Source organism: Anarrhichthys ocellatus, unplaced genomic scaffold (genome assembly GCF_004355925.1).
Source record: "Anarrhichthys ocellatus isolate YVR2014 unplaced genomic scaffold, GSC_Weel_1.0 scaffold14, whole genome shotgun sequence".
NCBI classification, from domain to species: Eukaryota; Metazoa; Chordata; class Actinopteri; order Perciformes; family Anarhichadidae; genus Anarrhichthys; species Anarrhichthys ocellatus.
In genome coordinates this window covers 2,941,150-2,967,237 of record NW_022280044.1, presented here as the reverse complement: position 1 = coordinate 2,967,237, position 26,088 = coordinate 2,941,150, and the positions used below count along the sequence as shown (strand labels likewise).

Genomic DNA, 26,088 nt, shown 5'->3' with positions numbered 1-26,088 from the left:
ATTAATTGATTAATTAAGTTCCTATGCCAAAAAACACATCTCTTGATCCTAAAATAATCTGGAATTTTAAAATCACTGTTTATTGTGTCTTTATGAGAGGCAATACATATTGTCTATACCCACCAAGGTTCCTCGTCACCTCTTCTGTTTGTAATTTTCAGAGACAGAATCCCCAAAGCAGCCAAGGAGTGGAGCGTGTTCAGTTTGGTGACATCTTTATTGCATCGCTCTTTGCTGACGACGTAGTTCTGTTTGCTTCATCAGGGCTTGACCCAGCATGCACTGGGTGCAGTTTGGATCCGGCTGTGCAGCTGCAGAATTTTAGATCCGGAGCACGGCCAATTGCCTGCTTTGACTTAAGAAAGAATTGCTACCTCGACTTAAGGAGTTTGAGATATAAGCTTGCTAGCGAGGATATGTATAATGGAGCATGAGATGGACAGACAGATTGGTCTCCCGTTCACAGTGTTGCGGTTGTTGTACACTTGTACTCCCGTGGTGACATGGAAACTAAGGCTCTTGAGTTACTTGTCAATCTACGCACCTGTACCAGTGGTCATGAGCTTTGATCTGATATCTGAGAGTTTAAATATTCAGAAGGAGCTCAGAGTTTGCGGCTCCTTCGCATTGAAAGGAGGCAGTTTAGGTTGCTCAGTGATCTGATCATGATGCTCCCTGAGTGCCTCGCTGTGGAGGTCCCCAGACCCAGAACACACAGGAGGAATAATATAAATCCCATCTGGCCTGGAAATACCTGGGGATCCCCCAGATCAAGCTAGAGGATGTGGCTGAGGAGAAAGTCCTCTTTGTTGTTGGAATATCTGCTGAGTTTGCTGCCGTTACGGCCTGAAACCAGATTGGCAGCGGAAAATGGATGAATTTGCAATTGAGAGATCTTTTTTATTTGTGTTTCCCCGTTATTTAATCAGTTTGCATTTCTGCAAACGTTGATCTGTATCTTAATTGAAGTGTGGTGCTATATATACATAAATATCTGTCTTTATTGTAGAGGAGTTCATTGTGGCAGCTCAGAGGTTTGGTCAGGTGACGCCCATGGAGGTCGACATCCTCTTTCAGCTGGCTGACCTGTCAGAGCCCCGCGGGTAAGACGGACACACACACACACACACACACACACACTAGCTTTGATTTAATGGCTTAATTTTGATAATATGACAGTGTTTTGTGTATAACTTGCTTTCCCTATTTAATCTTGTCAAGGGGTGGAGGATACAATCTCTATGGAAATAATTATTAGTAATGTGGATATGATGGCCAAGCTGGTATTCATTCTAGGTTTCACTGACAACAGGCAAATAAGTGCAGACAATTGTAGCTGTGTGTTAGCTGTACTGGAGGAACAGCATCTCCTTTTTTCCTCAGTTAGTCAGGGAGTTGTGGAGGGTAAGTCCATCCCACTCTTGCCCCCCACAGCGCACCTTAAGCCCCAGGGTCCATACCTCCGAGAGACAAGCCTTTTTTTTTCACCTAAAACTTCTCTGCAAAGGATCAAAAGAATCAGCCATGACTACGTCAGTGCCAGAGAATCCTCTTTCAGTCCAAAAACCAATCCAAACTCCCATTTCTCTTAAAAATGGGCAATTCCAGCCCCTATGATCCGTGGCACACAACAACTGTATGAGTTTCACATTCCCCCACTTCCTTTGCGTCTGCCTAGCGGCCCAACCAGTGCTCTCATAATTCCTAACCCCGGCCTGAGACACCACCTGATTATTATTTCTGGGCAATGGGATACTTTAATAGCCCTCTCCACTCCCCTTGATTGGAGATGCGAGAGATAATAGTCTCAATATTCCCTCAGCCTGGGAAATCTGTGACCGCCATAGAGATGCAATGAAAAGTGGAAAGACTCAGAAAGGCAGTAGTTTCACATCCAAAGGTTAAATATCTTTGTTATACTTGGTTGACGGGATAAAGGAGTGGGAGTTATCAGTTCCAATAAATCGGTTGTCTTACTCAATCATGCCAGGCACCGGCTTGGATTTTTGAATGCCACGATATTTTCACATGGAACGATGGCAAAGTATCCGTAAATGTCAAGTAACTTCAGACTGACAGATCGTGCTTCCAAAGGTCATGGACTTGGTGGTGCATTGATGAAATATTATATTTCTCTGAGAGTTTTTACAACCGTTTAAAGTTACTGGAAACCTCTCACTCTCCCTCCGTTCTCTCTCCTCATCAGATGTGTTGGTTTAGTGGACATTGAGCAGATCGCTCCGCTGGAGGAAGGCGCCCTTCCCTACAACTTGGCTGAGGTCCAGAGACAGGTACAGAATATGAGGACTTGTTGATGTGTTTGGTTTCCTCTTCCACACTGGCAGCTCTTTTTTTCGCCTCAGTACATTCTCTAGGGCTTGATGTCAGAGGACTAAGATTTATAATTAAGGATAATGATATCTCCTGTTCGCAAGTAATTAATCCCCCATTGATTTGGGATTTTGGCATGAATTGCACAATTCATTCATTGAGACATTGTTTTAGAGTTACATGTAAGTTAAAAAAAAAAAAAAAGAAAAGGGAAACACAGATCCAAACAAGTTTTGTCAGATATAAAGTGGAAAGTTTGCCCTCAAAACCTGCCAGTGTTCGTCATTCCTGCTCATTTTCAAAAGTTCATACCAAGTTGTATCAAAGTAACTTTCCATCACAGAATTAAACTTAAAGAGACTTTCTTGAGAGAAAACACCAACCTGACCTGGTTGAAAAACATACAGACCAAACTCACAAATCCAAGGAAATAAAGACAAGAGTTTGCAGCAGCTAACAAGAGCAATTTGTAATGAAGAAGAGGAAGAAGGACGTATGGACAGCCAAACAGATGAGCAGGGGACTGCTTTCCGTCTTTGGCTGTTTGGTCAGAGTTGTGTTGCCTGGTGGGTTCCAGCACTACAGAGAAGGCTTGGCCGGGCCATATTGGAGCAGGCGGGGGCCAAAGGGGAGAAAGCAAAGGGGCCCAGCACTACACAGACGCCAGTCCCACCACAATGAGCCACTTTAGGCCCTTGTGGTTTGGACTCAGGGGCTGGCCGCCAGCTAGCTGGAGCTCTCTCTCCCCTCATCTTTTGCTGTTTCTCTCCATTTCCTTTTTTGATCTACTTCTTTCTCCCTCTCTCTTATTTCTCTACATGTATGTCGGTTGGCCTTTTCTTTCTTCGTATCCTGGTTACTTGTTCCCTCCTTCTCCCTCAAACATCTTGACAGTTAGTATTGCAGAGTTGTACCAGCGCACAGGCGGATAGAGGATGGGAGAGGCGGAGAAGGTTGTGTATAAAGGAGACATTTGGGCAGGAAGGAAAACCTCTGGGGATGAATTATAGAAGGGGCTGGGAGTTTACTCTGACAGGTGGACCTGTTCTAGCGACCCCCATCCCCCTCTCTCTCTCTCACACACACACACACACACACACATAATTACAACACTCCATCCCCCCCACTCTCCCCAGGGTCGAGAAGCCAGAGCTGGGCATACCAGACAAGGCAACAGGTACCTCAGGTGGAGAGAGGAGTGTGGCCAATGTTGCTGTGCGCCAAAAGCTGGCTACTAACACTCTTCTGCTATTTGCATGTCATGGTGATGATCACAAGCTTGTATTAAGATCATTACCTGCGGCCCTGTTTTTTTGTATTATTATTATACCACAGGTATATCTTAATCAAATACTCAACATCTTGACTGCATATTAAGACATTTTTGTACATTATGAGTATTTGTTTGTTTGTGCATTACCTTACCAATAACAACATTTACATAGTCTTTTATTTAAGTAGCTTCCCCCTCTCTTTCTTGTCCGCATAGTTTTATTAATTGACCGTTATACCATATACCAGTCTTCATCATGAAATTGGGACTTGCTGTCAAACACTAGACAGCAGGTGTGACAAATGATTGATTTAATAGCTGGTAATTAAACTTGCAAGGTGGTGGAATCAGATGTGTGGCATGCAATGTTTTTTTTAAAGAAACCGTATTCAAGTGTATGTGGATCGGTGGAGAGAAATCAATGTCTGAAACAGTAGGTTGTCTAGTGTCATGTCTCACTGTTGTTAATTCATTGTCTTCCACTGCTGCACTAATGTCTTCATTGTCTCTTTCCCGCTGTGTGAGCAGCAGTTGGGCGGTGACGTCTCCCGCCCCGTCCTCGTCCAGGTGGCAGAGTCGGCCTACAGGTTCACCCTTGGCTCAGTGGCAGGGGGTAAGAGTCACGCCCGATTGGCTCTCTGCATACCTTCACCCCACCACCAACCCACCCGCCCACCTACCTGCTTGCGTCTCTACCTGCCCCCCCCGCCCTCTGCTGTCCTCATAAGAAAAGGGTGAGAGAGAGAGGACAATGGCCCCTCTATTGCCCTATCCCTTGCTAACAAGAGCAACGGTTGCTCCCCTGCTTAAAAAGAAGTGCTCCCTCTCTTTTTTTTCCTCTCTCTATCCATTTCCCGCTCTTTACCATCCCTCTGCCTCGTTCTGTCCTGTCTCTCGCCTCTCTGCGTGCCACAGGAAAACCCCCCTGTGTGGATTCTTTTGTACCTGTGTGGGTGATCAGTAGAGGGAGGTTGGGGGTGAAGGGTGGGGCCTCGGCCTTGTGTTTGTCTTCAGACTCCCCACTGTTTTTCTACTCCTCCTCCTCCCTTCCTTCATTCCTCCCTTCTCCTCCTCCTTCTATCCCAAGGGAGACAGCTTAATAAGGAGGTATGGGTCTGCCATCCCTTCTTCTCTCTCGCTCTCTCTCTAATTAAGTCTGTCGCCTTGGGTCGGTTCTTTTTGTTTGTGTCCGTCTGACGGGCCGAAGACACTGGGACTCAAAACACTTTGGCTTCTTTCTCAGCATTACCTCCACAGACTTCCCCTTCCTCCTCCGCCTTTTCCTTTTCTTCCTCTTAAAGGGTCAGCTCACACAAATTACAAAGACATATTTTCTCACCTATCTTCATTGGCATTTAGCAAAGCTAACTAAAACATATTCGTAATCTAAATCTTTCTTAATAGTTTCAAAAGAAAAGGAAGGCCAAAGTACATTTTTAACTACTACCTACTACCATGTCTGTAGCATTTTTCAACGTTTTTTCATTATTTTATTTTTTTATTGATGTCTTCACTTGTGCAAAACAAAGATGTAGGCACATGGGTGGGATGCAGTTGCTGGATAAGTTGAGGGGAAGACAATGGTGGCATGGTCATAACAGTAAATCACTTAAGTGAATATGGATATTTAAATAAACAAACCCTTATAACATGTAATCAGTATCTAAATATAACTTTTTTTGTATTCTTTGTAGCCGTGGGTGCCACAGCAGTGTACCCCATGGACCTGGTGAAGACACGCATGCAAAACCAGAGGAGCAGTGGCTCCCTGGTGGGAGAGCTCATGTACAAGAACAGCTTTGATTGCTTCAAGAAGGTAGTGCGCTACGAGAGCGTTTTCGGCCTTTACAGAGGTCAGTATGCATGGAGACAAATTTAAACCTCACAAGTTTTAATGTGTAATGTCAAATATCTACATACTGTTAGTAGTTGCTGCAAACTGTGCAGTTGATACCGTCTTTGAGGACTGCATGCAGCATTTATCCTGCAATAATAGTGGAGCAGCTGTTGTAGCTTATACGTGCTGGAGTGTTTATTATACCATCACTATAATGCATCACTTGTACCTTCCAGATCTTTCTTCTCAGCATGTAGAAAACACTCTCAACAACAGTATTTCCAAGATCATGGTGGTTACCATGGTCATGTAAGAGAGCAATGTACCAAAGGTTTAATAAAAATCCAAGTATTTACAGACAGCTTTCAGGAAAAACATCTCACAGGCAGTCAAATCCGCAAAATGGGTTTTTGAAAAAAGAAAAAAAGGCTGAGATGTGAGAGAAGAAAGAAGAAGAAGAAGCAGCGAGTAGTCGGGACAATTAAAGTGAAGAGAAGGAAGAGGAGACGAGAGGAGAAGAAAAGTGTAGGGTGGACAGGAGGACTGTGTGAGGTCACCTCTCTGGTGACCTGTCTCCTTTGAAGTGATTCCGGCTGGCTGGGGACTTTAAGAGTAGGACAATGAACGTCACACGCAAGGCCACATACCTTTAGACCTGTGTCACGATGTGGTGATGTCGCATGTCTGGACTCACACACTGGTACGGACGCAGACACAGACAATGAGCAGGTGCACAAGTATGCAGGCATGCACACACGGACAAGCAGGCGACTGCTTGGGCATTCAGGTACGCACATACCAGGGCATGACATCCCTAATGACTACCTGCCCTGTCTTCAGAAGCTGGGGTTAGGGTGTCTGTGTCGGTATTGTTGGGGTCGGATTGAAGATGGATTGAAAAAACGGTCCCCTGGAACAGTGGCGGGGCCCTTTTTAAAATCCCATTATTCTGATTGACAGCACCGGCTCCCGAGAGGAAACTTGAATGCTTGAATTTCTGTGGGAAACACAAAGGCCATCAACAGTGGAATGGCTTCAGAGACGCAGAGACAGACAGGTCTGGCTCCAGATAGATGGCCAGACAGGTATCCTGACAGCCAAACTGTAGTTATGTAATATAAGTTGAAAGTGCCTTCACTGAAAACCTCGGGAAACATCTGCTGAGTGAAGAATGTGGAATCAGCAGTGCAGAATTGGCACAATTACCAATGTAGTATAATGCAGGGATCTCTCATAAACAAAACAGCACCAGAAAGACGGGAGCGTTTTTGCTCCGGTCTCTCTCGATGGTTTAGCCAAAAATACATTAGGTGTATTTTTCCCATGTCCTGTCATGTGTATGCTATGCATGTATGTTCTGTATTGAAGAAAGTATGTCGAAAGAATTCAGGTCCAGACATCAGGTCCTTTCGCCAACCTCCAAATTAAGTGTATGATTATGTGTGTGTGTGTGTGGCCTCTCTACACAAACTACTGTAGATCATTAACTGTGTTTGTAACTTTGAGAGAGCGTGTGTGTGTGTCTGCGTGTGTGTGTGTCTGCGTGTGTGTGTGTGCTTTTGGCCTTGGGGCTGGGTAGGGGGCCAAGTTTTATTGTGCTCTGTTGTGATTATTTTGTTTATTTTTATCCTGCTCTGGGTTGTAATTGAGGTCTGCGTAAACTTTTGGTTGGTTTGTTTTATACTCTGCCCTTTTTTCTATTCTGGGAAGCAGTTTCTCTCTCTTCATCCTCTCTTTACCCCTTCTTCCCCTCTCTCTTGTTGCTACTCTGATGTCCCCACACTCCACATCAATAGATTTCATTAGCGTCTGGAGGATCTTGCCGGGTCAGACGCATGCATTGGGAAGCCACACATGTGGAGTGTGTGGAAGTGGTATATGTGAATATATATGTATGAGTATGTGTGTGTGAGTGAGTAGGGGTACCACAGCCCTCTTTTTTTCTAATCATCTCGTCATTTTCTAATGATAGGTCTTGTACCACAGCTACTGGGTGTGGCGCCCGAGAAAGCCATAAAGCTCACAGTAAGTTACTGCATTAGAAAGCGCATAGAGACATGGATGCACATTCACAAAGAAGGACATCCATGATGTTCCTACATTGCTTCAATCTTCTTGATGGATTTTATATAATCAGATACTTACATGCACATAACCTTATTTATTCTGTTTCTACATTTTCAGGTCCTACATAAAACATTGTTCACAGTATATTGACTTTATACTCGCATCATGTTCTACCATAGCAGCTTCAGAAATCCTGTGCCTGACATTGAAACCTTTGTGTTTCCAGGTGAATGACTTTGTGCGAGGAAAGACCAGACAGAAAGATGGAAAAGTCCCGTTGGCAGCTGAGATCCTGGCCGGTGGATGTGTAAGTCTCAAGTCAACTGTTACTTACATTTTGTCATGAGAGCTTATCTGCTAGTAAAGTGAGGAACTAGGTCAGAGGTCAACAACCTGGACAGAATTCATGACCGATTGACTTTTGAGTTTTAATAATTCGGGGCTTTTTTTTTCATCCCATCAACTTTTGGGTTCAAATGTCAACTCTGAATCACTAAAGGCCAATTCATACTTACCGTGTCCATGCATCCGCGAGGGTCTGCTTTGACCCGATGGGGACGTCTGTGTGCAGCCCATCTGTATTCCCACACCGATTGTACGCAAAGTAAGGCCGCCGACTTGGCATGCTTTAGTTTTGTTCCATGTTCGCTGGTTTGCCAAGAAGAAGATGGATAAATGGATGCTTCTTTAGAAGATGAAATTGTGTTAGAATAAGCTGATTGCCAAAATACAGTGTGCCGAAATGCGCATTGTACAATCTCGTGTGTCCGGTACAAGTCCACAGCTGTCAGCGCAGCATGAACCGTATGTCCAAGGCTCAAAACAGCAGTGCTGGGAATTTTTCTTGCGTCTGATCACACTAAGCGGTCACACTCCTTCACCAAGGTAAAGGTTCCTCACTCAGAGTCTCTGAAAACCCAAATCTCTCCTACGAGTTCTATGAGAGTGTTAGTATTATTATGGCCGCAGATATTCAGCAACAGTGTGCAAGTTCTTTGCTCAAATACAGTCAACATAACATATTTCAGTATTCACTTTCTTTTCCATTAAGGCCCAAACATTGCGCCTCTCTCTCCCTCTTCATCATCCTGGCTCTTCAAAGTGCACTGTGCTGAAATGATGCTGCTCAGTACACAGAGAGTGTATACAGTACTCAGGCAGCATGCATCTCTTACCATGTTTACCTGTTTTCTGAGTGCCGCCCCTCTGACAGTTGAGCGGACAGACATGGACCTGTTTGGAGGCCAAAAGTCGCTGTTTGTTGATGGAATGTTGAAAAGATCACACATGAAAGTGCAAATGCACATACTGTACATGCTCGCAGAAGTGTGTGCATGTATGACAAACAGAAGAGCATGCAGGTGCACTCACACACACACACACTCACACACACACACACACACTTCCAGGGAGGAGATGAAGATTGACAGCGGCTGCTACCTGAGACCCCTACCAGTCCTTTACCTGCTCCCCTCCCATCATAGGTTTTGATAACTGAGCTGTCACAGTCTACCCCCAACGCATGCATGAACACACACACACACACACACACACACACGCACACACACACACACGCAAACAGACTGTGAGTCCACCAAGGCCGGCAGCTTTAGCGAATGAAAGAAGGTCTTTCACTCAACCCTCTTTTGATGCTGATCACTAAAGCAAAGTATTTCAGGATACACAAGTCATTATGGGTTTAGCTCCACTCAGGCACATTCAATTGACCTTATTTGTTCCAGGAATATGTTTCAGAAATGTTTTAGCACGGTACATTTGCTGTAAATTTTGTGGGTTTTTTTGTGAGTGATTTTTTTTTTTTTTTTGGTGACGGAGACGAAAAGGAAAAAAGTATAGTAACCGCAGTAAAGCAAATATACTGCAGGAACGTTTTTTTCAGCACTGTACTGGGTGTGAAAAGTAGTGGGTGCTTTTTATTTATACAACCCATATGGATTCAGAAGCAGAACCATAACAGATGCATAGGCAGAGGAGAGGATAAATGTAGAGGAGAGGAGTGTGGATGGATAGACTTTTCCTCTTTTCCTCTGTGAGCCGTCGTGACAGCTCCTTTCATCCTGGCAGAGGCCCCGGTGTTAGTGCTGGCAATGCACTCCGCCTGCCACTTTATCTTACACACACACACACACACACAATCATACACACACACACACACACACACACACACACACACACAGACATCGAACCCTCCTGAACCCTGTTTTAGTGAGGCTCCAGCCGCAGCACATGAAATCTGTTTATGTCGTTTGGTAGCTGTGAAAGTGTTGGTTTAGACCACAGTGTCAGCCTCAGGTCCACAGTCTATAAAGCAAAAGATGGAAAGACAGAAAGTACAGGAGAATAGCTTCCCGTTTCCTAAACTTATCTCGAAGCATTTTTATCTTCTCTAATGTGTTGTCACATCCTTTTCTCTGCACCCCTTGTCTTTCTTTGCTTTTCCTATTCATCTGAAACATGCTCTTTCCTCTCCTCACCTCCTCCACTTGCTCCCCCCCCCCCCCTCACCCTCTCACCCTCCCTAAACCCGTGGCTCAGCACCATTAAGCTCCAGCGCGGGTTGCCAATTTCTAATGATTATTTGGTAAGAACGGCATGCTCTGTTGACTTGAGCTGGCTGGATGCTTATCTGGCAGTTACTAGTCTGCATTTTAGGACTTGAGTTGCACAAAATACTTACTGGGTCATTGCTGTGAGGGGGAGTAGGGTAAGAATGAGAGTCAAAATACAGTAATACGTTGTTCGTTGTGAATGTAGCACAGTTTGCATGGTTGGTTTAAGTCTTTGTAATGAGTTTCTTTTTCAGGCCCGATGTGAATTATTAAAACATTATCAGAGAATCTAATACACACCCAGACCTGCACAAGTGGCATAAAGCGTGTTAAGTTCAAATGAATTGTTATTTATAGAGGACGGCTGATGTAGTGAGTGTTTGGCGTGTTTATTTGTGTTGAGGGGGGGCAGTGGGGGGGGGGGGGGGCAGTCCTCAAACTTTACTAAGCTCTTGGTGTTCTCTCTGCAGCACACACACACACACATAGCCAGGAGCTGTGATGCGTGCATAAGGTGCTGACGTTCCAGGTTTCTAAGGATCACCTTGCCTTGTAATTACCTGGGAATCATCAGAGAGCAGCCAACGCTGTCACTCCATAATCACAACCCTCAACCTCTCTGCCTCAGCCTCGACCTTCCCTCTCTTCTCTTGTTTTGACTACTCCTCTCTCTTGTTTCTGTCTCTCCATCTTTCTCTCTCTCATTAGCACATTCTGTTTATTCGTCAGATCCTCTTGTTTCTATTTGTCTCCCTCTCTTGTCCTGGATGCTCAAAGTTATTTTCCACAGCTAACTGGGAACGTGATGATCAAGTGCGCCAAACGCTCTGCACCGTCACTCCTTTTATCTCGTGTTGTCCGGCCTAATTGTCACCTCAACAATGTTTACTCTCCTTGAGTAAACAACATCTCTATCTTCTTCATCTCTGGTCTCATTAGTATCCAATTGAAACAGCCAACACTGCTAAGGGCCGGAGCCAATAGCCTCTTGATGCTCACGCTATTAGCCAGCATGTAATCAACTCGGTTATTTCCATAAAACAAGTCATAAAGAGTTAGCTGTGAGATGTCGCAGCTTCAGAGCGGCAGCCCTCCCGCTATTCACAGCCTCTCGGGGCTGGAAGGGAAGCTGTCGCCCACTATTCTGTGGGTTATTTAAAAAGCGGCTGCAAACACCTTCAATGCGACTATTATGATCTCTGTCTCCCCTCTCTTCTTGTAGGCAATATATGGTAACACTTAAAACGGAGGGAAATTGAGCAAAAAAAGAAATGCCCATGTTGCAGATTGGAGCTTGATGCCTTCCCGTAAGGCAAGAGGCGACGAGCACAATCCATCATTCATAACGAAGCGACTGAAGGCGGGGGAGAAAAGGAGAGAAACGACAACAAACAGACCAGGCCTATTTAGGACAGAAATGGCACCATGGCAACCGATTGCTATCTAATTGCGATGTGCCGCCCTTTTGCGTGTAGCTACAGTAACCACTGGCAACCGTAGCCGGAGGGAGACAATAATAGGGAAGATGAGAGAGATCGTTTGAGAGGAGGTCAAAGCACGTAAAAGGAGAGAGACAATACTGGAAAAGGCGTTGAGAGAGGGAGAGAGAGAGAGAGAGAGAGAGAGAGAGAGAGAAACAAGTGAAGGAAAATGTAAGACAGAAGTCAGAAGATTCATACTGACGCTTCAAACGGTGTAAACATTTCTCAGTATCGAGAAGCATTCTGAAGGTGCCGTCATGTTCCCCCGACTAGACACAGTCAACCATTTGTCTCGCCACAGCTCTACCACAGCAGTTACCTCTCATACTTAAAAGCCCTGCCGAACTGAAAGGCAAAGAAACCGGTCTGAACCTGCCGCGGTATTGTTGCCCTCACAAGTACAGGTTTGGAGAATGGTGTGAAGTGAGAAGTCGGAGAGAAAAAGAGAAGTCAGGAGTCCCCGCAGGGTTTGTGTGATGAAGACAAACAGCTGACAGACTGCACTGCATCAGCTGGATTTCCCGGTACTCTCCTCCTCTCGACATGTTTGTTTTGCAGCTGGTTGCTGAGGTGGCACTGTTGTTGAGTTGCATCACTTGCAGTACAAGCGAGCGATTGTATTAAAATGATTTAGTTTTATTCAATCAGTGTGTTGTATTGAAATGAACACTTTGTCTTCAGTGGCTTTGAACAATGCACTCAAAATCTCATATTTAACACAAACAAAATGTATGTTGCAGGCAGTTTAAGTATCCAATCCATGTCTCTCTTCTTTCTTTTTGTATTTCTGTTCCTCCAGGCAGGTGGCTCCCAGGTGATCTTCACCAACCCTCTGGAGATTGTAAAGATCCGTCTGCAGGTGGCAGGAGAGATCACCACGGGGCCGAGGGTCAGCGCCCTGTCCGTCATCAGGGGCCTCGGCTTCTTTGGACTTTACAAGGTGACAAACAATGTTGGGGTCAGACGTGCATGTATAGTGCACACGTCTGAGCCACAAATCATTCTTCAAGTGCCTTTTTTTTGTAGTTTTTATTGCAGTATTTAAATGCTTGTGGACTGTTTAGATGTGGTGCAATCTGCTTGCATCTTATGAGAGAATACAGACTTTTTTGCATGCAAATGTAATGTAACTCTAGTGTTTACACAATACAGAAGAAATATATATGATGGGTGCATTATATGCACAAAATACAAGAAATTATGGTTTCAGTAGTTCATTTACTTCTTCTGATGTGTCAATTTTGAACTGTTCCGTTAAGAGATATCAAGGCTAAGACTGGTCTCTGCAGAAGCAACTAGTTTGCACAAGATAATGTGCAGAATGAAAAGCAGCATAATCCTACAAAGCAGCTAACTGGAAGGCTACAGAATACATACTGTAAATTGACACAATATTCTCAGACCTATCTGATGTTTTCAGCCAAGTTTTATTTGTTATTTTTTTTTGCTTATTAAGTCACTGTAGGATCAAAGAGCGCAGTTTCAGAATTCTAGGAATTTAGAAATCCACAAAATGTGCTTTTCCTCTATTTCTCTTTCCAGTAGAATTGTCACCGTCGTAACTTAAAAGTCCCTTTGTCCCTTTGTTGGGTTCATGTCAATCTGTCCTGCTGGCAACAGCTCGGGCCAGTGTTTACTTCCTGTCATGTGAATAAGAGAATTCACAAACACTGAAGTAAAGTGGGACACATTTGGAATGTTTTCATTTATTTATGGGGCAACCGTGGCGCATGGGGTAGAGAGGGTCGTCCACTAACCTCAAGGTTGGTGGTTCGATCCTTGGCTGAGGTGTGGCGAAGTGTCCCTGAGCAAGACACTGAACCTCTATAACTGCTCCCTGGGCGCTTCTCAGCAGCCCACTGTTCCCTGTAGGGATGGGTTAAATGCAGAGAATACATTTCCCCACTGCGGAAACTAATAAGGGATTTATTTATTTATCTAATTGTAACTTTTGGTTAATTTGGGACAACTCTACAGACGCAAATAGACAAAGTGTAGTGAAATAAACACCTATATGTATGTTTCGGATGTGCTCTTTCCACTAGTCTGTAAGAAGACTCAGTAAAATAGCCCGATATCTTAAAATTGATCAATGCATTGAAAAACTATGTTTTTGCATGTAGTGTCTCGCCCTAATTAGACGTCCGCTATTCAGATTCTATTGTATTTTCATCAGCCTAACAATTTCACAGCAATCCATTATTTCTCATTACTGTTATGACTAAATAATATGCAATTTTTCTATTAACTATTGCACTATTATACATTATTTCACCCCACGTCAGCCATCATTTAAATCAACAGTTCCATGTGGTCTTCTGTTCAAGAACAAGAAAAGACACAAATTATGCTAAAAGCTGTATTTAACCTTAATTGCCATAATTGGTATTTTTCAATGGCTCGGGGCTAAAAATTGCAGTGCACTGTTTGACCATATTAGAGTTGTGTGATATTATGCACCCAACACATTGTAAAGCAAGCGGGAAAGATTATATTGTCATAAGGGGAAAATATAAAGATATCGTTGCGTTGGTGTGTTTTAAAGAGTATTTTCTGTATTTTATAATTATTATTATTTAAACTATAATGACTTCTAGCATCAGTCTCTTCACACCAGGTAGGTGGACAGCCACATAGTGTTCAGACTTGAGAGCTATAGGAATCAGAACAAGCTGTGGCTACCGCTAACACGATCAGCTTAACTGGCTTGACAAGGACATTAGCCCGCATGGTAAAACAGAGCATGTCTAATTAAATGACATAAATAAGTCCCAATGGAGCTCGGCAGGGGACGTTCTGCTTCAACTGTAAACACAATCAAGGGTGAAAATGTCAATCTCATACCTGTGGTTGTTTTAATTTGCAAGTAAAATGATGGCACTTGTGTTGTCAAATTCCAAGTTGTAAACTATTGAACATCTCGTCTTCTTTAGGCCGGACTTTACATTTGTAAGTCTGCTGATTATTTACTACACTGCATCTTATCACTCTGAGTACGAAACCCATTCCCTACTCACTGTAGAGACATGATTATAGACTATATAGTGAGCTCATCAGCAAAATGAAAAAACACTTTCGTACACTACTTGGGTCATTTTCTCTGTCACCAGATGTGCCAGATCACCGTCGGGTGGTGGACCATCCGTGATATAAACCAACATGCTTTTTTGTGATAAATACATGATTTAATATTGATCTTACTTCCTCAATATATAAATACAAAGTACTTTGTGATCGTGTGTGTTTATTAAACACATTATTTTCGCGCCACAACTCATGGATTTGTCCGTCTGCCATTTTTCCTTCAGTGCAATGCATCACGGTATATTGTGCTTGTTTAGTGACAGTTGTACCCTACTTTTCATGATGCATTGTGGGATAGTTTGAGTCCACTATGTAATTCAGACAGCACTAAATGGCAAACTAGTAGTGAGTGACTTCTCCCAGGTCCCAGAGTTTCCCAGGATTGTTTGTGCGGCTCTCTTTCTGTCTGCTGATGTGACCACCTGTCAGCTCAGACAACTTCCATGTAAACCCTTTGGCTCTTTTAATAAGGCTGTAACAGAGTGTGGAGCCTCCTCTTGTCTCTGTCTACCTGCCCCTTGTTCCTGTGTAAGTGTAGTTGTGCACTCACGCCTTGTAATTTATGACTATCTAGAAAGTGTGTGTGCCTCCACATAGCTACTGTCTCCATTCAACTGTCTGCTCAATGCTGCGTTACCCATAAGAGAGTGTGTGTGTGTGTGTGTGTGTGTGTGTGTGTGTGTAAAGCTGTGCATGCTTGTGCACATACTTCATTGTGTTCATCTCCTGGTCCATGCATAGAGAGGAGACAAAGTGCATTGAGAAAGCAGTAGCGGCGGTGGCGGTGGCAGTGGTGGAGGGGAGGCGGAGAGGAGACGAGCTCCAGCCTGCAAACTCCAGACGGGCTGGCTCCGGAGGGGCTGCACCCAGGCACAGAGCTGCCTTTGTCAGGGCAATTATCCTGACGCTCACCCTCTGCTGGTGGAGCTACAGACTGGTAGGGTGGCTAACGCACTAGCGCCACCATTCATCACTGGGGGAAATTTGTCAGTGTAGGAATATCGAACCAGACGTTTCACATTCATGGACCTATTGTATTTAAGTTGTTTTTGTGTGCAGGAGTGCATCAGAGGCATGTTGCTTGTTCTTACTCAACTAAATAATTTCATTTAATCTTGGTTTAAAAAGATTCAATGCACACCATCTCAGCCGCCGGTAAACTGGTGCATTACCCTACACCAACACCATGTCTCTGATATTAAGGCTTCTAGTCCCAGTCCCTGTGACGCTGCTTGTCTGTCCTGCCTCGATAGAATCTCCCAGCTTTCAGCAGCCGCTCGGCCCCCAGCCAGCCAACAGGACGGACAGGCAAACAAGAAGTGCCAAAGGAGAGAGAGGGAAAGAGATAGCCCAGGTATCTGCCAATTCTCTCTGTTTGTGAGTGTGTGTGTGTGTGTGTCTGTGCTTATGTGAGTTTGTGTAGGGACCAAAGGATTATCCCATAGGAGTTAAATGAAGCCTGTCCAAAACAGGGAGACCCTGCCCAGCTCTTTAAATGTCTTCTGTTGACTGTAGTTGCCGTATCAAGAAGGTGGCAGCGAGCCAACAGGCTTTAAATACAGCGGGGAACTCAATAGGCTTGATGATATAGTGTTGTTTACAGTGGCAGACAAGGAGTCGTCTTCGTCAGCCAGTCTGTCTTCCTCTGCTTTTCTCCACTCTGTTTTTTTTTTCTGTCTGCTTTGCTTTTGGATCTGCCTCCCTCACCTGCTGCTGAGGACACAGATCATTTGCATATGGAGAGACATGATCTGTTTGGCATGTTGTGGTCGATATTTCTCTCTGCTATAAGAGTTCCAGGAGTCTTTTGTAAGTAGGTTCTTTGGTGGTAACATCAGTTGATGCTTGAATATTTGGCTTTGGAAACAGACACTTGCATATTGTGGATAGAAAAAAAAAACAATCCATCTTTAGAGACCAGAGCCAGAAGTCACGGTTTGAATCCCCCGAGCCCCATCGCTCTTTCTCTGCTCTTCTTTCTGTTTATGCTTTTATTTGTTTTCCCTTTCTGAGAGTTTGACTCTAAACCCAACAATATCGCCTCAAACATGTTCTTTTCATTCTGACTCTTTCTCTAGGGTTCCAAGGCCTGTTTCCTGAGGGACATCCCCTTCTCAGCCATCTACTTTCCCTGCTACGCCCACCTCAAGGCTTACCTCAGTGAGGAGGACGGGAGGATAGGGCCAGCCAAGATGCTGTTTGCTGGAGCGCTGGCAGGTAAAATACTTTAGACTTCAACAGAAAAAAGTAGAGAAGTAGTTTCAAGTTTCGAGGCAAAGGTTAGTTTTAAGTTCCCAGATAACATTAAAAAAAACAACAGATTTTGCAAGAGTTGTACACAAGAGTAAAAAGAAAATGTGTTAAATAGTTTTTCTATGTAAATAGTAAAAATGAATATTCATTGGTTTGTATTATGAATTGGTAGTGTACTGATGAGACTGAATGTAGCCAATAAATGTTATGGGCATGCCCCTATGGACCTTTAAGTAGGCCTTAAACAATATTAAGATAATTATAGCAGCTTTAAAGCTTTAATTTCATTAGGATCATCTCTGGTGAATCTTTTGAACTAGATCACCAACAGAAAAGGTCTCTACAATCTCAAACTCCGTAATTAAGTCTGTTAATGTCTGAATTACTGTATACAGCTCTGGACATTACTCTCGGTATGAATGGCTCTCATGCTGCCAGGTGCAATAATCAACCATCTCACATTGCAAATTAAAAGTTTAGCCTTTATGAGTGCGCCGTAATTTGAAAAAACAGCGGTGTGTCCCGTGAAAATATTTGACTATTCATAGTGAGTCAAAAAGCGTCGGCCGCTGAGGCAATGCATAGAGCACTGAAGTTTATCAAACTCTTTGGTCAGGTCCAGTTTTGAACCAAGTGTGAGCGCAGGTCTCTCTCTCATCTCGCCTCCTCGGGCCTGCAGTAACAGTAGCAGAGCTGAGAGTTTGGAAGCGAGGCAGCCTCTGACCGCAGGCTCCATGGCGGTAGCTGCTAATTAGAGCGCTGCTCAATGATTGGGGACTGGGGTTTTGGAGCTCTGTAGAAGGGAAGCGCCTGAGATGCCTGCCAACCAGGCCGACAGGGAAGCTTTCCAATCCTAATATATTGGACGTGCACATTACACGCATGCATACGCAGCAAACATGCAATATGCACGTTGAAGAGCGCATACAGTGCTGTCTGTAGGTTGGTCATAACAGTCAGCGAAGAGGCCAAGCAGACTTCACAACTTTATCCTCTGAATGAAAATACGATCCAAAGCAGAGTTTGACGATTGGCTTTATCCCTGAAGTAAACACTAACAACCGACCAGCACTTCCCTGCCAAGTTGAAAGGCTTTAGAACATTTGCATAAAATACTTAATATTTGTTTTTGAATCCTAGGAGACGTGTCAGCAGCACTTTCTTTTTGACGCAGAGGTGCAGCACAACACGGAAAAATCATAAATCCTGCCTCCCTTCTCCGTTTTTACTCTGAATTCTCACCACAAGACTGGCAGCCACGGCCCACAGACTCCGAGCTGAAACGAGTCTCATGATTTCTTTATTTTTTTCGTTACTTCGACACATTTATCCTCCCTCTTTCACATCATTATCAGCGGTTGCAGCATTCTGGCAATTAGTGTTTTACAGTCAGCACAGGAAATTGAATTACACACTCAGTTTGCACGGCGTTATTTAGCTAGGCATTACTCCGGTTTGTGAAGAACATCGTGTTGGCCATCTCTAACTCGCAGTAATTCTGTGTGTGTGTGTGTGTGTCTGACATTTTGTCCTTTTTCGCTGTGAGGTGTAAGCATTATCCATATTGTTCACTCTTTAGTCATGTAAAGGTAAAAACAATCAGCCAATTCATTATTGAGATGATTGACAGAAAATCATTTTGACAATCGATTTAATTGTTTGAGTCACTTTTCAAGCAAAAATATCTTATGTCTTCTTAAATCATTTTTCTTCTTTTCTCTGTTTCGTATCAGTGTTAAAGGCATAATTGCAGGATTGGTATTATATGAACTACCACTGTGCCATTATTCTGCAAATTTAAATCTGCTATTTTCTTAATATTTGCCTTTTGAGGGTCAGAGTTTCTACATCAGCTCTAACATACGCTGCTTTCCAGTGAAAGTTGGAGGTTGGAATTTCCAACTCCCGACCTCCAGGCTTTGCAGGAGCAGCACGACGCCAAAACGTAAACAACAACATGGCTGCCCGTGAGAAACTGATGTTTCTTTGACTAGTATACACACAATTGATCTCTCAGCAGTAGAGCCTCTTTGCATATATAGATGAAACGGGAGTAAAAACAATGCAGAGGTAACAGACGCCATTATGCATTTAATTTAATTTAATTTACATGCTATATGATAGTATGTATTATTTTAATGAAATACAGGCAAATATACTTTACGTTGCCTTTTAGTTGATGGGTGCTGCTATTGTTGTTTGACGTCAGACAACTGCTTCTTCATGAAGTCGGGGAAGATGGATATCCCCCCCAGTTTACAAGTAGGAACTGACTTCGAGGGCATGATTGCAATTTTTTTTACTAAAAGATCGTAAATATTCAAGTTCTGAGTTGTCTGGAACGCAGCATCAGATCCCTTGTTCCCGAACTTTTTTTGTCTCCATTAACTTATTTCCACCACATCTCCTCAAAAAGCTACAAAAGGTCCTCTCCTCTCTCCTCTCTCCTCTCTCCTCTCTCCCCAGCTCAGTGCAGGTGGTCAGTCTCCACCGGGTGCCAGTCTGCTACCTAATGCTGAGTTGATTAGGCTTGCTGAATAGCTCGTTTGGCCATTGCAAAAACCAAGAAGTCAGAATACATCGTCAAGAGGGCAGTTGATGGTAATGACTGAGCCATCAATGATTGAGCCCATTCATGGCTGAAGTGGCTGGACTGGGGGCTTTGCAGTCGCTCCCTTCAGTCAGCCAGTCACTTTCACCGGCACACGGGTCACAGTGTGCATTGCTCTCATTACCATCCATTGTCTGGCCCCTTTCAAACGGCTGTACGAAAAGTAAGAGAGGGAGGAAAGGAAGAAAAAAGGTAGAGATTAAATAATGGCCTAGCTGGGGGTATAGATTGGTTGATGGTGAAGTGATACAAACTGGCCCCTACTTGTGTATAGTGCATGTATCTTCATCATCATCTTGCAGACTTACTGCAAGATGGTCAAGATCCAAGATGACGTGTTTTTAAAAGAGGGAACAAAGAACGCTGCAACCACTTCATCAGATGCAGTTACGATGATATGCAAGATTTCGTTCGGCCTCTGATGGCTGCTTTCTACAAATCATCTCGTATGTTTGGGGCTGATTTTAAAATGTCTGCTGTATTTAGAATCAAACACATCCGACTGGGGAAAAAAAGCCTCACTTGACCACACATCTCTTCTTCTCCACAGGCATGCCGGCGGCCTCTCTTGTGACCCCAGCTGACGTGATCAAGACCAGGCTACAGGTGGCGGCACGTGCCGGTCAAACCACCTACAGCGGCCTTGTGGACTGTTTCTGGAAGATTCTCGGAGAAGAGGGGCCCCGGGCTTTCTGGAAAGGAGCTGGAGGTAAAGTTTGCCACAGCCAACATCCAGTGATGTTTGTACTTTTCACCTGTCGGGTTGCATACAGGTTGCTATGCCTTATTGGTGGAGGATGTTGGGCCGTATGCAGCCTTAGAGAAATTTTCTTTTCAGCTAATATTCTCCTAAAAAGGCTCTGGAATTGACCATAAATAAAAGATGAGACGGTAAAAGAATGAGTGCTTTATTTTAACATAATTTTAACATATCGTAACACAAATATTTTTGTAGCAGATTAACAATACAGTGATATACAGTACATGTCATTTGAAAGTATGTAGAAGTACACATAATGGTGTAATTGATGTTTATTTGCCTTTGATTTTGTATGTGTGCAATAGAAGAAGAAGAAGAAGAAGAAGAAGAAGAAGATGCATGTTATAGTTTTCAGCTGTTTGATAAATAGTTAGAATAAGAATAATTATTCAATATTTGCTAGATTATGTAAATCCATATAAATATACAGTTTTTTTAGTCTATATGAATCTAATAAACACATATCTACCCTTTCCTGCAGCTCGTGTGTGCAGATCCTCGCCTCAGTTTGGAGTGACCTTGGTGACCTATGAACTCCTGCAGCGCTGGTTCTATATCGACTTTGGAGGACAGTGAGTCCCATTCTAGTTACTAACTTAGTTGCCTGTTTCTCTATGTTGTTGCTGTCATTATAAAACTCTCAACCACCACTTCCCCATCTCTACCAGTGAAACAATATAAAACATTCATCTATTTTTTCCTGCCAGAATATTACAGCGAGTTCATCCAATATTCAAAGACCACCTGCTCTTAGAACAATAGGGTTCATTTCTACACACAGTAGCTGCGCTTACTGTGTGTCCTCCCTCCTCGACCTCAGAAAAAGAAATTCCACAAGACCAAAAATAATGTTCGTGCACATTAGCTCACAGACTGAAGCTCTCAGTCAAAGCTCTGTATGTGACAATTTTCTCAAACTCGAGAGTTTTGCCGCATAGCGATCAGGACAGGCAGCACCCATTTGACTTGCACATGTACTGGTCCCCACTTCTTGGATTGCAACAAGCTCATTTTCCTCCTCAAAATAGGTCACTCAGCAATAATTCAGTCATTTTCTGAAGTTAAAAAGGTTGAGTGTGGAAGAGAGGTGGTGAACCTCTAAAAAATGACTAAGAAGTGCTTCTTTCTATGGACAGCTGTGTTGCACATGCGTGCGTGTCACTGGATGGCTCGTGACTTCTACATGTGGCTCCCTCTCTGTTTCTGTTGGCAGCCAATCACAAAGTGCAACGAGAAATCAATGAGGGATTTGATTTGTTCTGCTGTTCCACTTTTGATTTTCTATTAAGATGTTTATGTCTGTGGTGAACAGTGTTGAATATGGTATTAATTCATGATTTAATAATGATGATGATGATAAAACTCCTGTCTGTGCACGCTCACTTTCTCCACTATTTGGTTAAGAAAACATCTGTTTGTGTTGTTCAGTTTTCCCTTTAACTCTTACAGCTCCTCACCTTTCTCTCAATTTTTCTCTGTTATTCAATGCTTTCTCACTATGCCTCTCCCTCTCTCCCTCTCTCTCTCTCTCTCTCTCTCTCTCTCTCTCCCTCTCTCCACACCACAGAAAGCCGGCTGGCTCAGAGCCCACCCCGAAGTCTCGGATCAGCCTGCCGGCGCCCAACCCCGACCACATCGGAGGCTTCAGGTTGGCCGTGGCCACGTTCGCTGGCATCGAGAGCAAGTTTGGTCTCCATCTCCCACGCTACTCGGTGGCGACGGCAGCAGCAGAAGAGGCCCCCTCCGATGCGAACACCCCCCTGAACCTCCGCGGGTAGGGGGGTAAGTGAAAGACGCGGGGCTTGTATGTTTTTCACCAAGTCATTTTAGTATTATAAGTTACTTATTTAAAGTTGTTTATAATGTTTTTCTTTTAATCATAGTACTGTACACGGTAGTCTATATGAGCTGATTGGCATGGGTACTTTGTAGGACTCGTGCAGTATTTGTTTCACCATTGATTGACATTGTATAGCGTTGTATTATAATGTGGGTTTATTTTTCATACAGTTCAGCTGGTTCAGTATATGCACACAGGCAGAAGAAGTTTAAACACACCTAAACTTGCTTGCTTTTTTTGGAATATATTATCAAACACTACATACAGTTGCAGCTTTTTCCAGTGTCTTCCTTTTGTTGCTTTGTAACCGAGAGCACGTTCCTCACATGATCATGTAGCCGGCTAAAAAAAAGAGATGAATTGATCATAAATGAGGCACTTGTGTATATATGAGAAATCCAGAGACATATTTTCATATCTATACAGATATTTTGGTGATGAGATGCTCTTTCAGTAGTGTGCTCATTTGATCAAATGCTTCCACAAGAATATGACCAAAAAGTACTTGAATGTAAAGTAAGTGATACATTCTGAATGTACACAATGTTTACTGTAAGATGCTTGTTTTCAGGTCTAAATGTATGCAGATGTGTAAATATCGGAGAGACAGCTGGCACCGACTGCAGTTCTGCAGTGTGTCACGACTGAGTATTTAAATGTGTACAGTACAGAGAACGTAGGAGTTACACATGGTGTGTAATATTCGTGCCTTACTGTGCGTATGGCAGCAGCATGTGTACTAAGAGTAAAGAGAAACTTATATTAGTAAACTTAATGTCTGCTGGAGTTTTCTTTTTCATTCCCAGTTGAACGTTGCGAGCAAAAAGAAAGACAACAGTTTATCAGCTATGCTTTAATAGTAAACACAGCAGGTTTGACAGCCAGCACTCCGCATTACAATATATCTCTCGATAATGAACGGTTTATTAAAGAATATACAGTTGTTTCTCTTGTTCAGAACAAAAGACAAAGTGCAAATACCACACTTGATTCAGTTTCTGCCACCCTGAAACACGGACATAAAGCAGCCACAAAGCCCCACGTGTGGAAGCGTCACCGTAATAACTCCATGTTCATGAATCTGGAATATTTCAGGAATGTGTCACATGCAGGCGTAGTACAGAGACAAGAAGCACAACATAAAGTGAACATGACATTTTGTAAACAATACATGACTAATCTATGGACCCTGCCTTATTTTTACGATAGTGCAAAGCATCGTCACAGTACATACATCTTCATAAGGCTATAGGACAATTGCCACTTTGTATATACAGGAGACTCACGGGTTGCAAGCAACAAATCACCTTAATTCATTGAAGAAAGAAATACGGGTGGACAAATCAGTAGAGGTCAACAGTTGAACCATTAACAGACAGTTTGCATTTACAGGAGAGTAGACGCAAGAATACAAAAAAAAAAAAGTGGCCTTGTTTGGACAAGACGCCATCATGTACATAAAGGTGAAGAAACAAAACAAAACTGATTGAGACACACATGCTACAGTGACACCGATACAAGCGCACCAGATGGGTGTACTACGAAGCAACTTCTACACAGCCAGGCTTTCTTTGCGTCTCGTCAATAACCTAAAAGTTCAATCAGAGATAATGGGCATCGCGTTGATTGTTATCAACTGTCTTTGTTAACCCAGGTCTTCTTCATCGGGCTCTGTGCGCGTTTGAGTCTTCTGCACCGAATGGATCGATAGCGTGCCGCCTACTTCAGTCAAGAGGAACAGCTCGCTATAATGGATAGCAGCGTAAAACGGACCAGCAGGAAATCAGGACAAAGCCTTTATCAAATTTTTTTTAGTGTAAAATTTTAAGTGTTGATATTACCTGAAGCAAATGGGCACAAAAAATGAGAGGAGCAAGACTGGAGGAGGTGGAGGCAGCTCCACCAGACTTCACAATTGATGACGTGAAAGGACCTTCTGTTTAAAATCACCCTCATGTTCCCCTAAGGCTCCAGTGATGGGTATAGGCAATCTACTACACGTGTGACTCTCGGGAATCCTATATAGGAAATATACTGCATCTTTTGTGCAAGAGAACATCATAATGATTAATAACATAGTGAAGTATTAATGCATGCTATCTTTTATAATTTTGTAATTGCACGGCTTGTTCGGTGGCAAAACTAACATACAGCTCACCAAGTTTGCATATATATCGTAGAATGTTTATCGCTCTTGAAGAACATCATGAGGAAAAGCCAGCATATCTATTCGGACTCTAAACTCTCTCTCCCAACTACGAGACACTTGTACCGTTCTGGCACCGAGGTCCACCGGATTTGGCAAGAATGGGGACACCATTTCCAAAGGAGTTGAAGAGTGAAAGGGTGGCGCATTTTAGAGCTGGTTTTAATCTGAAACTTGCAAGATAATCAGATTAGATGGTCAGCATAAATTACCATGGCAATCTAGCCAGGTTAAAAGAGAGCCACGTTCATGACATTGAAAACTCTGACTTTAGGCTCAACATACGTCGCCAACGCTTTAATTTCGCTTCATAGTACACCCCTCTGGTCTCCAATTCCCTCCTCTTTGGTTTGGAGTCCTGTTCTATGAAGCCAGCTCCATAGACCCCTCCTCCTCGCCGTCGGCTCGGTTAGCACGAATCTCCATCAGGGTACGAGCGAAGCGCGCCCAGTCATCAGTGTGAGTCACTGACAGCTGTAAGAAACATCAAAGAAGCACAGGGAACATGGCATTAAGCGCTGGGTGGACACATCTGTACGGTGTGTAGACACTCCTGCTGTCATGGCTTGTTGTGAAACCAAAGAATCCTCTCTGAGGACTCATGAACACATTTTCTCTCAGGATTTATTTTATTAATGATGCCACAGGGGACAATGATGGGAGAACAACAAAAATAAGGCTGTGTCGGGACCTTGAAAATACGTGAAAGAAATGCAGCCCTCTCATTCATTTGAATGGGGCCAGTCCGGTGCCAGGTCAGGTTAGGAATGACAAAGTGGTTGCATGGAAACTCGTGGGACCTCACGAGTGTCGGAGGAATTACGTTCTGTCATCAATGCTAGTGGTGTTAGGTAAAGTTAGCGGTCTTGGGGGACAAAAAGACAGTTTAATGTGGAGGTCAGATGGAAGAGCCATCATCGAACTAAAAGCTGTATGGTTGATGCGAAAAAAAGGGTTTGAGGACAGCAACTGTCCGTGTATTGACTCTTACTTCGGGGGACAGACTAAGTGATCTGCCAACAGGTGGATTCAGTGCTCAAGGATATTAATGCTAAACGTTATTGTGGGACCAATCACAGAGCATAAGACTTCCTGTGCAACTCTCAATGGAATGCTGGTTATCTAAATTGGCAGTCAGTCATCACAACTTTAGGGAGCCTTGAGCTAGAGGAAAAGTTAGATTATTAAAATCTTTTGGATTCATCCTCTGGGGACAATGACTGTCTGTGAAATAAATTGATTCAACAATCTATCAAATAGTTGTTGAGATATTTCAGTCTGCTGCTAGCTGCACTGATCAGAGGGCTAATACAGGATGTCACACTGTTCTTTAAGTGTTCAGCTACAGTCCTACATGGTGGGAGTCAGAATGAGTGGGACAAAAGCTGCGGCTGCCACCCAAGCTGCCTGTAACCACTTTGCATGGCCAGGCTGTAATTAAACAGGAACCGGGAGGAGGGAAGCAGCCATTTTTAACCCCCCCCCCCAACCCCCCACAGAGCTGGGCTGGCCACAGCATGGGGGCTCCACCGGAACATTATGTATATGGTGCAGTTAGCGTTAGCAGCAATATTTTAACAGACTCCAAGAAGCTCAAGTGTCAAAGAACCACCGTGGGCTGTAATGCCGTCAGGCTTTAAAAGCAGCAGGTCAAACATTGTCATGTTATGGAGCTACATTAAGCCACTAAGCCTGATCCGAGTTGTTTTTTCTCATTGCAGCTATCTGAAAGACTTTAGTTTTCTACTTTGGACTTTCCACACAGATCAACACCA

At 43.5% G+C, this 26,088-nt stretch overlaps 2 protein-coding genes across 13 annotated transcripts in view; one reads left to right on the top strand and one right to left on the bottom strand.

The window, feature by feature from the left end:
- slc25a13 (solute carrier family 25 member 13) overlaps positions 1-22,045 on the top strand; it is a 42,699-nt gene extending 20,654 nt beyond the window's left edge. Inside the window, exons 8-18 of the mRNA XM_031854233.1 lie at positions 1,010-1,103; positions 2,207-2,291; positions 4,133-4,217; positions 5,299-5,457; positions 7,414-7,466; positions 7,735-7,815; positions 12,359-12,499; positions 16,722-16,860; positions 20,058-20,216; positions 20,749-20,839; positions 21,835-22,045. Of these exons, the coding sequence (XP_031710093.1) occupies positions 1,010-1,103; positions 2,207-2,291; positions 4,133-4,217; positions 5,299-5,457; positions 7,414-7,466; positions 7,735-7,815; positions 12,359-12,499; positions 16,722-16,860; positions 20,058-20,216; positions 20,749-20,839; positions 21,835-22,045 (1,298 nt within the window). The remainder of the gene's footprint in view (positions 1-1,009; positions 1,104-2,206; positions 2,292-4,132; positions 4,218-5,298; positions 5,458-7,413; positions 7,467-7,734; positions 7,816-12,358; positions 12,500-16,721; positions 16,861-20,057; positions 20,217-20,748; positions 20,840-21,834) is intronic.
- A 900-nt stretch (positions 22,046-22,945) lies between these two features.
- dync1i1a (dynein cytoplasmic 1 intermediate chain 1a) overlaps positions 22,946-26,088 on the bottom strand; it is a 53,076-nt gene continuing 49,933 nt past the window's right edge. For all 12 annotated transcript variants that reach the window (XM_031853740.1, XM_031853741.1, XM_031853744.1 and 9 more), the window contains one exon: positions 22,946-24,787. In XM_031853740.1, coding sequence (XP_031709600.1) covers positions 24,677-24,787 — 111 coding nt within the window. In that variant the 3' untranslated portion in view covers positions 22,946-24,676. The remainder of the gene's footprint in view (positions 24,788-26,088) is intronic.